The 15053-nt window shown below is 38.8% G+C and overlaps 1 protein-coding gene across 2 annotated transcripts; it reads right to left on the minus strand.

The window, feature by feature from the left end:
* Positions 1-235: 235 nt before the first annotated feature.
* rab5b (RAB5B, member RAS oncogene family) lies at positions 236-13862 on the minus strand. 2 transcript variants are annotated; one of them, XM_022222081.2, is made up of 6 exons: positions 13742-13862; positions 9522-9825; positions 8172-8323; positions 6881-7003; positions 5394-5487; positions 236-4157 (listed from the first exon to the last, which is right to left on the minus strand). In XM_022222081.2, exons 2-6 carry the CDS (start codon positions 9685-9687, stop codon positions 4042-4044), a joined length of 651 nt encoding a protein of 216 aa, XP_022077773.1. In that variant the 5' UTR covers positions 9688-9825; positions 13742-13862; the 3' UTR covers positions 236-4041. The 2 variants fall into 2 exon arrangements, with proteins under 2 accessions (XP_022077773.1, XP_022077772.1); XM_022222080.2 differs by having other exon boundaries at positions 9522-9829.
* Positions 13863-15053: the final 1191 nt, after the last annotated feature.

Consider the following 15053-nt stretch of genomic DNA (forward strand, 5'->3'; position numbering starts at 1 on the left):
CCCCAACTATCAAAACATACATTTCAGTAATGGTGAAAATGGAAAAAAAAAAAAAAGCTTTCATGGCTCCAAACTCCACGATCTTTTATGTTTTTGTGAAAAAATGAACCTTATTTCCCATCACTCCTTACCAGATCAAACTGATTTGATTAGTTCTTCATTTTTCTTTGTTTTTTTTTTGTGAGCGTGATTCTAGAGCATAAAGCAAAACAAAAGATTCCAGCAGACACAGATGTTTGTTGAAATCAAACAGATTTATAACATTGATTAGAGTCCGTTAAACGATCCATTCCAGGTTTACAAGTGTGCTCTGCTAAAATCAACGTACACTTTCATTAAAATTAAGACAATATGTAACATACAGTGTATTCGACAAGATCTCTTTACATCCATACAAAGAGCCGATACAGTTTAGCCTAACGACGGGAGTTATTGGGTTTATGGTACAAGCCGATGTCAGGGAGAAGGTGTTCCTGCATTTTGAAGCACACACTTTAAAGAAAGCCCCGAACAAGATTCACAGAGAGAAAACTGGGAGTAGGCACTTCTGTTTTTTTCATGACTTTTTTGTGTTTTCATTAATTTTAAACTCATTTTCTTCAGCCACCAAGCACACACACACACACACAACTCTGTTTTAAGAGCACACAAATCCGTAAAATCATCTAATTTCACCGACGACTCGACCTCAGGACAGATGGAGGAGACGTTAAACACACGATGGGATTCTACTGGGAGCCGAGTTTATCACAAACCTCATGTTTGCTTCTTTTCATTCTGACCTTGTTCATCAATCAAACCGCGTCGAGCCAAAACTTACTTCACTATTTACAGCTGCTTTTATCGGGTCAGACTGTCGTAATGTGCAACATTAATGTTCCTGGTGATAGCAAAGGTTTGTGATTAGGAACTTTCTTTTAACTGAATTATTTTGACCCAAGAAATGAACGTTTAGAGTTATGACAAATGATTGCTTCTGACGTTAATACTCTGTGTTTGGTTTCATATTTGAAAACTAGACTGTAACTAACGTGTATGGAAAATGGGTTCTGTACATAAAATAAAGGAATCAGCTGTTTTGCTAATACCCTATGAGCTTTAAAACAAAACGCTCATTAATGAAGTCCAGTTATTTTAATGCATTAATCCTCTGACCCCTAGAACCAACCTGAATCTTTGAAAGACATGTTTTCTTTTTTTTTTTTTTTTAATTGCAAGAACTACATCAGAAACTGTGAAAACAAACTGAATATTCAGATTTTTAACTTTCTTCTCGGCATCGCTTTAACTAATCATGTTTGATGTGCACTTCTGTCGGGAAATTTAACAAAATGTAAGCATAAAAATCGGGGAATCTCTCTTATCTTCACGTCTCTTTTTCAGATTGGCTAAAAAAAAACAACTTTATACCACATTCTGTAAAAAATAAAATAAAAAAATTCTGAGCTAAGGACACTAACACAAAGCATGTTCTACAAACGGTGAAACTACTTTGTAGAGCTGATGTGCAGTAGAAGTAGAAAAGGTAGTGGTTGTAAGAATGAAAAACTAATTAAACATCTGTATTATATGGAGCAACTATTTTTTTCCAGTGTTAGTAACACCTGTGGACACTTTGAAAAATGATGTACATTGAATTCCAGTTGGGGGTTTTTTCAAATTTTTGCAAAATACATAATCGAATTGATTCCATAGAGGTGCAGGACTTTATATTGCGGTAAAAAATAAAACCACAGTGAACTAAAACTAAAACAGGAACAAAAATGCCCAGAAACTGGTTCTGAATTCAGAAGGCTAATGACATTTTAATCACAGTGATCATTTTCTGGCAGGTGGGAAACTGAATTACAACTGGTCCTTGAAAGGCTTTTCAGCTAGTAAACAGACTGAACTGGTTTAAATGTTGGGCAAAGAGCAGGTGAGATAATGTAGAGACACGAAGAGATAATTCCTTTACGACGGCTGGACCCAGATAAAGGCAGCTGTATAAAAACTGGGCGATGCAGTTTTAACATCAAGTTCCTCCACACTCACCTCCAACATATTCACCTACAGCTCCAGCATTAAATCAACAACATCACTAACTTTTGCCATCAGAAAAAGATATATACTCCAAAGGGGGACATAGTGAATGCTCTCTTTGGGTTTAAGGGACGTGTTCTCTGCTACAGATATGAAATGAACTACAATGGTTTCATACATGGCAATACGAGGTGTGATCGAAAAGTTCCAATACTGTTCTAAGAGCATGAGTTAGGAGACTGAGTTACATTGTTTACATCTATGTTACAGGTGTACTGATTTCACCATGGAGTTAAACTTTCACACAGAGCAAAGATCTCATTTAGTAACCGACATTATCCAACCTTTAAGTGGAGGATCATTATTGTGACTAGAGGCGGGTCTGCAGTTACCATCAAGAGAAGAAACAGCAGTTTTCACAGCGGAAGAGCTGCAGTTTCTAAGTTAGAACAAGACAGAATTACGTGCTTTTTTTTTCCAATATTTGCATGGTTTTACACAGTGAATTTGTCCCCCAAAAACTAGACTGTCGACACAGAGTTCTACTGGAACATCCTGAGGCAACATTCGCCACCAACAACCTAAACTGTGGCACGATCATGGAGTTTTTTGACCACAACCTCACAATCATTGCACTCCATCCGCCCTACTCACCAGATTTAACTCCCTGCGACTTCTTCATCTCTACTGAAATGAAATTCAAATTGCGTTTTGACATTCAGTGCTCACTGCAGATGGTGCTCGACTTGCTATTAGAACAGGACTTCCAGGGAGTGTTGACAAGCATTGCAGGAGTACTAGGAGCAGAGTATCACTGCAGAAGAACACTATTTTGATGGGGATGGCAGCCAAATTTAAATCCATTCTCCCAACTGTTTGGTCACACTCACGCTATATCAAGTGTATAGTGTTGCGTCCTTTGTAGCACTCACACACAGCACCTCAAACTTTCATGAAAATCTGTCGGGTCAATTTAATCAATGAGAAAGAAGGTAAAACTAGTTTAAATGTTTACTTCACAAACTGACTTTGACTTTCTATCTGTGGTGCTTCACATATTTACAAAACAGAACTTTCAGGGAGCCTCACACTTATTGCAGGAGCACTGGGAGCAGAGCATCACTGCACAAGAACACTACTACAGCAATGGCGGTGTCTAAATTTAAATCAGGTATGGTTCTTGTATTTTTATTCGTGCAGTGTGAACTTTTTGATCACAATTCGTATTATAATCACACACCCCAAATCACGCCTATATTGTTGCCTCCTGTTTTAACACTCACACACTTTCATCAGGCCAAATTTATCAATGAAAACAACGTAAAACCAGTTTAAACATTTGCTTCAAATATCAAGTTGGAGTTTCTATCTGAACTAAAGAAGCATCACAGCCAGCGTCAAGAGAAATTCAAAAAGTGGGCGATAGATATTGGAGTTTGCTGGATAGACTGTGCCATGGTGGGTCGTATCTGGTCAGGCAGGAAAAATAGGGGTTTCAAATCATTCCGGGGGTTCAACAAGTGGCGTTATTCACAGCAGGATTTGATCGATTTGGAGCTACGAGGAGGCAAAGCAAGCAGGAGAAGGAAGCAGCCTAAGTGATTGGCTTTTCCGGACTCTCACTGGCATGTGCTGCTCAGTTTGTGCCTTTTTACGCAATCAGGGCTGAAATGATGCAAGGCAGAGTGAAAACCAAAGAAATTTCACAATTAGTGCTAAATACTACAACACTGTCTTCCACATTCTGTATAATCCTCCTCTCAAATCTCAGTCTTCACTTTACCTCCACATGCAGGATCTGAGTTGTTGTCAGCAGACACGGGTGTGAAACATCGTGCCTCCATCTCTTTCTTTCTCGAGATTCTCTCCTCTGTATTTTCCGTCTGCTCAGACAGGAGGATGAATGCAGGGCAGAGGGGCTGCATCAGGCTCACCCCCCGTTCGTTGGTTGAAGGAGACGAGATGATTGAAGGGCTGTGGTGGTGTGGATGGTGGAGTACAGGTGGGGATCGTGGACGTCTAGTTCCCACCGCAGCAGGCTCGGGTCGAGTGGGCGTCGGGGTCCTGGAGGTTCACGCCCCGATGTCGCGCTGCATGTGTCGGGTTCTGGGTGTCTGTTTTTGGCATCTTTTTTGCTGCATGAAGGAGAAACAGCAATGCAATCTCAGGCACAGCTAGCTCAGGATTCACAGATTTTACGCCACCTTCAAAGGCTTTTCAGGACTCAAGAGTGCGACCAGAAATTTGTCACATTTTTACTGGTCAAACTGGTCTCTGACATTTATCAGGTCTGTTCGTAGTCGTGTTTCCATATAAATGTCGAGTGAATTTGAAGCTAACTTGTCAAATGTCACAAAAAAGATGGATGGATGAATAGCTAGATAGATATATACTTTATTATTATTATTATTATTATTACAGGAAATTCAAGGTATCCAGTTGCTCGCACACGTTACATACAAGATAGAAGGACAATGTACAAAAGAACATACAACGGACGTGCAAATTGTGTCGGTCGAAGAAACAGCATGAAGTGTCTAAAATTCTGTTTGTAGATTTAAAAAAAAAGAGAGAGAGAGAATGTCTTTGCAAAATCAAAATTGTGAAAGTCTGTTTTTTTTTGGTTTTTTTTTTTAGAAGAATTGCACAGTGGTTGGTGGTTAGCACTGTTGCCTCACAGCTAAAAGATCCCTGGTTCACGTCTCGGCCTGGACCTGGGGTGTTTTTAAACATTTTTTTACGGTCTCTTTTAGAGGACAGTGGAGAGAGAGGCAGGGAACACGGGAGAAGAGTGGGGGAAGGTCATGCAGCAAATGGCCATGGGTAGGACCGCTGTGTCATGGACTGTAGCTCCTGTTTATGGGTCCCCAGCTCAACCTGTTGAGCTACCCGGGCACCCCGGCCTGGCGTCTTTCTGTGTGGAGTTTGCATGTTCTCCCTGTGCATGTGTGAGTTTTCTCCAGGTTCTCTGGCTTCCTCCCACAGTCCAAAAACATGCTGAGGTTAATTAGTAACTCTAAATCGTCTGTAGATGTGCATGTGAGTGTGACTGTTCGTATATGTAGCCCAGCGATAGACTGGTGACCTGTCCAGGGATACGTGCACCTAAATTGTCCTGTAATATATCAGAAATTAATCTTAAATGTTCGCCTGTCAAGAAATCCTCAATCCATACAGAAAAATCATGGGACACGTGTTTAATTTTTTGGTAAAAGTCAGTAAATTTTCAAGAGAATCCAGTGCATGAAGATTCTTCACTTGCTAATGGAACGAACATCTGAAACCAAGCATACAGCGCTCTGAAACAGAAGTAAATCTCTTCTGGAATAAAAATCTAACTGTTACTAAAATGTAAAAGAGGGGACACTCACCAATGGCCAGGAAGAGCTCATTGACGTTCATGGCTGTCTTGGCAGATGTCTCCATGAAGAGCAGGCCGGTGTCTTCAGCGTACGTCTGGGCTTCCTTTAGCAAACAAACAGATGCAAATATGAAACCAGCAGTCATTTAACAAACTATAAATTACTAAAATAAAAGCAGCCTACAGCTGGGAAGAACTGAAACCAACATAAGTCACTGAATAGAGCATCAACGAGAAGTTTCTGTTCACAGATCTGCTGCTGACAGGATCATTTTTGGTTTTTCATCTTTTTGAGTAACTCCGGTGGCTAAAATCCTGCAAGTCAGCAGCTTCAGAAACACAAACCAGCCGGTCGAACACATCAGATCACATCTTTTCCTCATTCTGATGTTTGATTTCAACATTAGCTGAAGCTCCTTGCTGCACTCTGGCTGATTGCATAACTGTTTGAATAAGTGGCCAGAGGGGTTTACAGTGGAGCAGGTTCGACATATCCAGGTTTTCTCTGTGTAAGCGGCTCAACAAAACCTAAAATAACAGAAAATAGGTATCATAATGGTAGTTATCAGCATTTTATTTACAATAATCTTTCTTATTTTGGATTTTCTTAGTCAGACTCTGAGTGGGCTCCTATAAAAGACGACATGTAACGTGTAATTTGACTCAATAATTGGACCAATTCCATGTCTCCTGCTTCAGTCAAGTGGAATTGTTTGATATAATAGAAAGACGATATAACAGAAAGAGTTTTTTTTTTTTTAAAAAAGCAACACTCTCTCTGCCAAAGATGCAAAACTGTAAATTATTATGTTTATTTTACCACTCTGACCCTGAATGCAGCTGCACATTAGAGCTCATGTAAAAATGATACCCAGGAAGTGTATTTAGGTGCAAATCACTTCAGTTTTTCGCCAAATAAAAGTGAAACTATTTGGCTAACTGAATATTCTCTGTGTCCTCTATTAGCTGCAGTGTAAAACAGATTTGGCAGCAAATCAGGGGCAAACGCAAACACATATTTATGCATTTTTTGTTGCATTTTGGCCAACTGAATATATATATACAAGTTTCCAGTTAGCCTGCTGTAACTACACAGCTTCAGTTGGTGGTATTAGTAACATACAGCTCAGCAGATTTGTGGATATATATAGAATCTGTAAAGCTCTGTAGAAAAGAGTTCTTGAAAGAGACGCTTCTTACGGCTGATTTAAATCCTTAACTCTGCACAGAACCTTCACTGCAGCAGGTTAGCTTGCCTGAAGGTTAAACACACCCTCTAACCCTTTAATCTCAGCCCACAGTTTTCCACACATGGACACATAAACTGTTAAAACATCTCAAATAATGAACCGCACTCTCAATGAAGAGAACTGGTCCTTTAACACCACTAACAAAGCATCCACAGTAAGGATAATATCAACCTTTTGTGAACATATGTGCAACGTCTAGCTCCAGGAAGGATAATCAGCTGTGATTTCGCCAACAGAGGTGAGTTACCTCGTACTCTACCAGCCTCTTCTCTGCCAGGTCGGCCTTGTTTCCAGCCAGGGCGATAACAATGTTAGGACTGGCCTGCCTCTGCAGCTCCTTCACCCAGGCCTTGGCTCTCTCAAACGTCTCCTGCACAAACACAAAGTCAAGGTCAGATAAACCAGCAACACACATGTAAACACCAGCAAACAATGACAGCCAGAGCCAAGCATGAATAATACATCAAGATATGTATTTATTCATCAGCTGGGAGACAAAACTCTCCGCCTTCTGGGCGGTTGTTTTCATTTGCAGATGATCTTGCATTTATTTTCTGGATTAACTGATTTGCTGTTTGCTTTATAAAATGTCATAAAATGTTGATAAGTGTTAACCAAAGTCCAAGATGACAAACATCTGTTCAGTTTACTGTCATAGAGGAATAACAAAACCAGAAAATAGTCACATGTAACCAGCTGCAATCATAGAATTTAGATTATTTGTCATTAATAAATAACCTAACCAAATTAATAGATTTTCAACATAGTACTTAATTTAATAGCTGACAACTAGTCTGTCTAACAAGTATAGAACTGGATGGTACAATGTTTTAATGTTATTATTATTTATCTGGTGTTCTCTCCAACTCTTTCAATAGAAAGAAAATCATAATTTATTTAACTGTTTCAGTGAAATAAACCTTGAATGTCTGACAAACAATCCTGCAGGCAACAGACAAAGAATAAAGTTCCAGAAGCCCAAAGTAGAAAATTTTTCTTTTCAAAACATTCAGGAAAGTTCTGAAAAGTTATTCTAATGTCTGCTTTTTGTAGGATAATGTTCTCTAAAGACATTCTCAAAATCTTTGGTGATAATATTGTGAGACTATTATCCCCCAAAATTATGAAAACAGGAAGTTACATTGAGAGTATCCTTCGTTTTATATCATGTAACATTGTGGACCAGTGTTTGAATGTTTTATAGAAGAATGTTCTATAATGAGCTACCTCTAAACATCCCCAGAACACTGCAGCTAAAACATTTGTTAATATACCACACCGCTGTAACGGTTTATAAAAATACAGCATCCGGTGAACATTTTTGGATACTGCTTTGAGAACATTCTTCCTTTGTTTTCAGGATCTGTGGCCCTGACAGCATCATCCAAACATCCTCTGAATGCTGCCGGTTTTAACATTATGTCCAAGTTAACTTTTAGCCTTAAAGGAACATAAATCCATTTCCCTAAATCTTTCTTTGAATATTGAAGCTTGTATGAATGTAATGTATGATTATGCGATTAATTAATCTGCCTTACCGGTTTAGTGATGTCAAAGACGACAATGGCGGCCTGAGCTCCTCGGTAGTACATCGGAGCCAGGCTGTGGTATCGCTCCTGTCCTGCAGTGTCCCAGATCTCAAACTTCACTGTGGTGTCATCTAGACACACTGACTGAGCCAGGAAGGCAGCTGGACAGAAATAAGGGAAAATGCAGGTGATCTTAAACTTTTTATCATTTAGTTTCTTGGTCATTTTAACCCTTTGAACCTCAAAATCCACCAGCAGGAATAAAAAGCATGTTATTTTTGAAAAGAAATCACAAAACTTCACTATTTATGAGAGTAACAAAACTTAAAAACAGCAAAAACAATCAGATGTACAACCTTTAAACAGAAAAATTTAACTAGTCTAAGCTTAAAATCAATATATTTGATCAAAATTAATTTACTTTCCAGGTCTCAGTGAAAATTGGCCTAAAATAAACTGTTTGCAGCAACCAGATCCTTTAAAAAACTAAAAATTGTGTGCTCCTTGATGCAACTAAGACACCATGACTGACTCAAAAAAAAAGTCACGTGACAAAAAAAAAATCTGAGAATTTTCCGCTGAATAGAAGAGACGGAAAGAGAGACTGAGGAATAATCTTCATATTTTCAATTTTCTTCCAGTGTTTCCTTTAACTAATCATGTTTGATGTGCAGTTTCATCAGGAAAAATGAACTAAACATGAGCATAATAATCACGATCTCATCAAAAGCACTTTATTCTATAAGTGTCCTTTTAAAATTTGCTAAAAAAATGAGTCCTTCGCCCTGCATTCGGTAAAAAAAAATTAAAATAAAATAAAAATCTGAGCTCCACAGCACAACTGAAAAACCATGATTGACGAAAAAACATTCAGCTGAACTGCAGGCAGTGTTTCCACAAAGCAGAGAGGAGACGACAAGAAAAAACGAGAGGAAAATAAAGCATACTGGATCAATAAAATAAATGCAGCATGGCTCAAAAATTACATTCAGAGGAACAAGTTGTTGGAAGATACATTCAGCATGGTGAAACAAGCTTCTAGAGGTGACCCATGGAGTAAAGTGAAAAAGTTTGTCAAGGTTGTAAATAGTTAAAGATGTATAGTATGGTGAGTCTATATTGTTGGTAAAACCTGTGGGCACTTGCAAAAATGTTGGGCATGTTATTTTCTTTCTTTTTTTCATGATTTATGGCATTATAACTGTGATACCGCACAGAGGACATTATGAATTTTGTCTCTTTCTAGTCATGGTTGTTCTGTTTCTATAAAGGTGCAGGACTTTATATTGCATTGAAGAATGTGACAGGAGAAAAGAAAAAAAAAAAAAAAAACACCCAGAAAGTATTTGGGTTCCTCACCTCCGATGGTCGTCTCCTGGAACTCATCAAACTGTCCTTTGACGAATCGCAGCACCAGGCTGGACTTGCCCACGGCCATGTCGCCCAGCAGCACCAGCTTGAACTGGCAGATCTTGGTTTGTGGTAATGTGCCGTTGGAGCGGCCGCCGCCCCCTCTGGAGCTCATACCGACCGACAGCAGGGCGGCTGGGCCTCCTCCCTGGAGCCAAGACAGCTGCTTCTGGGATTATCGGTCACCTCTGTGCAGCCTCAAAAACCTGACTGTGGCCGAGTCTCACTGATGATGCCTTGACCTCTCCTGGTTCTGTCTGAGTGGAGAATTGGAGGGTTTTATTTTGGTACAAGATGACATCAGGCTTTATCTCACCCACACAAAAGGCCAGACAAGCTTCTCAGGGGATACATAGCGTCTAAAGATTAGAGCTTTGTAATCAGGATATCTTACTTTAGCTCCAACACTTGTATTTCCTTTTCAAGGCAATAAAATCCTCCTTCAGTGCATCCTTAGTTCAATAACTGGGGTAATTAAAGAAGCAGCAGGGGTCGCCTTAGCATGAAGTCAAGAAATAGTAAGGGAAAAATATTAATTTACTCTCATCCAACTTTGAATGTCTACTACTGTGTTTGTTCTATTTAGATCTCCATTACCTACTGCATTGTAAGGGCTGCTACTCTTCCTGGGGTTACCATTAATATTTTAACGATGCTTCAATACACATCCGTCATCGTCGCTAAAAGACTCGATGCATAACACATCTACAAATTACCAGCAATGAAGGAGGCCGATAAACGATATCTGACATACTGTTGCATCACAATGAAAATCTTAGCACAAGCTCCAACACAAAAATGTAATTTACGGTTTGCATTTTTTATTTAAAAATAGAAATTTTAAACATTTGTCCTTCAGTGTTTATTGACTGTTACTGGTAATATGTAACTAACTGTTTATAATCATGACACGTATGTGACGTAGCTGTGCAGAAGATTGTGGGTCAGAATGGCCAAAAAAAAAACATGCTGGTTCGCAGACTTCAAATCCTTCTATGTCCAGTTATTTTTGGCATATTACATTTAACATATTATGTACTGGAACAGACTAAATCTCTTTATACTATTATTATAAAGTGTGGATATAGCTAAGTTTTTATATTGGTTGCACTGTTGCACAAACACATAATTTAGGTGCCTTAAAAACTTCTCACCATGCTTTTTGGCACTGAATATTATATTTTAGGTGTTACTTCTTGGTCATTTTACACACACATTAGTCTTTATCTTTCTAATTAACTAAATTATTGTAAACAGTAGAAATAATAGATGTAGATACATGTTTTTTTCTTTTCCATCAGGATGATCTGGGGCTTAAACCTAAAGGCAGCTCTCTTTTGGCTTCAATACAAGCAGTGCTAAATTTTATCGTCCGTTCTGACTTCTCACTGCTTCGATTCGTTGCTGCCTGGTGCTGAAACTCTGCAGGCCACAAACCTGTCACAGCACAGGACGATTTTCTTGGAGATACTGTGCTTTTAATCCAATTCAGACAGCAAAAGCTCTGCTCTCAGCATGCTTTGCTCTGTACCCTTTGCAATAAATGCAAAATTTTGCTGTTCTATCATATCTCTTTCCAACAGGCTGAGAATGTACCTTTACACATGCAGAAAGTAATGCAGTTTAGAGGAAGAGTGTAACTCAGGTTTGTTTTCTGAAGCTACAATATACCGATGTTTCCTAAACGCCTCACTCGCATCAGTAGACTTGGCAGCTGTGCACACAGAAGCGTCTAGTCTCCATTCGGATACTGCAGTGCAGACACCAAAATTTTAGCCTGAAAACAGTTAAATAAAGAGTCGGAATATCAGATTTTGACTATATCTACTTTTGTGGGTTGTCCAGAAACACACAGATAGATCTGTAATCTAATTTTGGTCAGACATACCAAAATGTTTAGTCATTCCTTACAGATTTTTGTTTCCACTCTGCAGTCCGGTCTAAAATCAACTCAAAAGCTTTCCTGACCAATATAATAGCTCTATATAGCAACTTCATCTTTTATATAACTGAGAAAAGAAGTAAATTAACTACTGTTCTGCTAATTACAGCCTTAAGTGGGACATGGAACTCTCTTCAAGTCAGTCCCTTCTTCATATATGGAAAAAAACACATTGTTTTATGATTAAAGATATTATTCTACTCTATTCCATATGTGAACAAATACAACAGGCAATAAACTAAGTGTGACCATTACTAGACAGTGAACGACCTTCTGAAGTCACCTGAGTAGAATAATGAGTTCTGTCTGGACTTGATGACAACTGAGCTCACTTTATACAAAGAAAGGTCCAATCCAGTGAGTCCATAATGTCTAAAGATTTGAGTTTTTATCAAAGAGTGGAGGCAGTCATGGTGTTATGAAGCTATACCCCTGAATTTTAAAGCAAGAAAAATAAAAAGGCCGAATCTCTTCATCTGTTATTCCGCCCTTGAAAATAAGAGAGCATTGATCAAAAGTGACAGCAGCCTACGTTTTGGGCTCTCAGTGCATCATCCAAGCAGCAGGTCGACTTCACTTGACTTTGCTCTCACATTTTGTGTGAGTTTGTGACAGAAAGAGCACACTGGTGGTTACAGCGGTTAGCAGTGTTGGTTTCCAGTGTTAACCAGTTGTCTAACACACTAAGCTAAGACTTCAGAGTTGGGGATATAAGAAGCTTTACCAGATAGAGAAAGAACGAAGGCGACAAGGTGCAGGAAGACTTTTCTGGACCTTGTTTCTGTTTTGATAAATTCATATGCGCTGACTATTGGGTATTAATTTGATTTATTGTGCTATGAGACTTTGTAGGTGAAGTTTGTCTCCTCATCAGCACCTGCATCTCTTCTACTGAACTTAAAAAGGTTGGGTATTGAAATAACAACCAATAAACTTCTTTCCTATGAAAATTAATAAGATATTAACAAGATATAACAATCTCCCTCCAGCTTATCGCTAAAACTGGTTAGCCTGGTGTAGCTTCCTGGTTCTCGAACATATTTGTTGTATGGCACATCTTTATACACCGATCAGCTGCAACGCTATGACCGCTGACAGGTGAAATGAATAACGTTGCTCATATTGTTGTTGCTATGTGGTGTTCTGCTGGAAAGCCTTGGATTTTGGCATCCGTGTTGATGAGACCCCCACCGAAAAATGCACCCCACCACACCGCAAAAAACATCAAACAATCAGGAACACCTTGAGGAACATGACAACAGATGTTGATTTGACCTCCAGACTTCCTAGACCCCGTTCTGATCAAGCATCAACAGGATGCAGTGGAACGAGTTAGATTCATGGAGGCCTCACTGCACAACCCAGAGTACCCAAAGATCCACTGCCAACTTCCTGGTGCCAGATCCCATAGGACACCCTAAGAGGTCCTCTGGTCTAGGCCCAATAGTTTCAGGACGCTTTTGACGTCAGAAGGTGGATCAACACAATATTATGCAGGTGGTCATAATGTTATGCCTGATTGGTGTAAGATAAGTGTATATGATTGTAGGTAAAAGGCTACTGATCTCGCTGGGCTGCAATCACTGAGATATTCATGGAAATTCATGGGTTAAGCTAAGAAAGAAAGTGGGATGCCTGTATCTTAGATTTTATATTGATTTTACTTGAAAGTGCTAAAATTTTCAGGTTAAACTCTGAAATGTTTAGATCCCAAAAGCACCTCTGGGTGAAGATCTGACATAAAAATCCATCTGTATTGTAGCTGTACTGCTTTGTATGTATCAGTGTTGAACTGCTGCTGTGTTCAGTATTATTACATGTGTTTTTAAATCTCCCAGCAGTGAAACAGGAGTTTCCAGGTGATGCAGCGGCTGTGGTAGCTCTCAGACACAAAGCTAAAGCTCCATCACTGCAGCAAATTACTGCCACATAACTCAGAGCTGACTTCATGCTGCTCACTGTCCGGACAGACCGACAGACTACCGACAGACTGCAGACAGACGGCATAACGGCAGCGGCTCGGCGTTTGTCGCGGTTCCTCCCACAGTAAATGTTATCAGATCAGCAGCTTTATCCTGCGTTATGTGCTAACGGGACACCGCTCCGACCACCAGGTCCGGACGACACCAAACTGAACCGAAGCTCCATATTTCGACGCCCAATGAAAAACAGCGGTTCTACCGGTTCACCCGAGTAACACAGAAAGAGGAAAACGAATCATATTTACCGTAAATACCGTCGTTTCAGCGGCACAGTTACCGCAGGTTTAACTGTTGACAATTTGGCTATCAGCTGGTTCAACAAAATGTTAACACTTCCTGTAAAGCCGCGCAGGCGCACTGAGTGCCGCATTGTCAATCTGTGAAGAAGGAAGAACCGCAGTCAGTCAGACGGTTTGCTTGTTACTTAGCTCTGCTTTAAAAACAAAATAAATAAATAAATAAATAAATAAAATTTGAAAATATAGTAGTCACAAAACACAAGTTCAGAGATACGAAACTAAAAATACTTAGACTCAACAGAAATCCAGTATTCATAGCAAATAGGTATTTAGCGTCCCTTAAAGATTCCCATTTGAACACATTTTTTTCTCATTTTGAACAAACCAACATTCTAGGAACATATCAAGAAGGTTGATTTGTAAAAACATTACATAACCTATAAGTGAACATGGTTATTGCTCATGTAAGACCTTTAGATAACCTCTATGGAATGTTCCCAGAAGGTTCCTAAAACGTTATTATACTTGAAAAAGCTTTCGATACCTACTAGAGAATATTCAACAAAAACTGTGATTCTTAAAAACAAACAAACAAACAAACAAACAAACAAACTCCAAGACAAAAAAACCCAAAAAAGTTTAGATAACCTCTAGGGAACGTTCTCTGAATGTTCCTCGATGGTTCTTGTTCTAGGAAAACATTTAGATAACCTTGTAAAACGTTTAGACAATCTCTGGGAAACATTTTCTAAGGTTACCAGAAGGTTATCATTGCAAACATTTCTTTGAACTATCAGAAAACATTCATGAAACGGTTCCCTGAAGATTACTACTCTTAAAAAACCTTTAGTTAACCTCCAAACAACTTTCTGGGGTTGAACTAAAGGTTTTTAAATTCCCCAGAGTCCCTAGAAGATTATTACTTTTTAAATACCTTTACAGACTTTGTAAGCAAGTTTACTCAGAAAGTTATTATTCTTAGAAAAAACTGCAAACAATACACCTCTGGGAAATATTCTCTGCAGGTTTCCAAAAGGTTAATATTTGTGAAAATCCTGTGGAGGACCTGTGGGCGAAAAAGGCAGAGCAGATATTTTATTTATAACAACCCAAAATATTCATAAACACACACATTTAATCTAAAAAAGTACAGTGAATTCATGAAAAGTGAATTGTAACTCAGTATATGTGAAAAAGCACACAGCTGGTAACCAAAATTTGTATTTATTAATAATGAATTTATTGAGCATATTATTTCAACAAGTATAATGAAAGATGTTTTAATCTTTTCCTAATAAGATGTACATTATAAATGTAT

The sequence above is a fragment of the Acanthochromis polyacanthus genome, chromosome 14 (assembly GCF_021347895.1).
Source record: "Acanthochromis polyacanthus isolate Apoly-LR-REF ecotype Palm Island chromosome 14, KAUST_Apoly_ChrSc, whole genome shotgun sequence".
Taxonomy (NCBI): domain Eukaryota; kingdom Metazoa; phylum Chordata; class Actinopteri; family Pomacentridae; genus Acanthochromis; species Acanthochromis polyacanthus.

Bases quoted from the DNA above. Each gene is read 5' to 3' on its own strand.
- rab5b (XM_022222081.2), bottom strand. From the start codon at position 9,687: ATGAGCTCCAGAGGGGGCGGCGGCCGCTCCAACGGCACATTACCACAA. The intron at 7,004-8,171 runs GTAAGGCAGATT...GTGTTTGTGCAG, and splicing joins TCTTTGACATCACTAAACCG to GAGACGTTTGAGAGAGCCAA. The intron at 5,488-6,880 runs GTAACTCACCTC...TGTTTGCTAAAG, and splicing joins AGAGGCTGGTAGAGTACGAG to GAAGCCCAGACGTACGCTGA.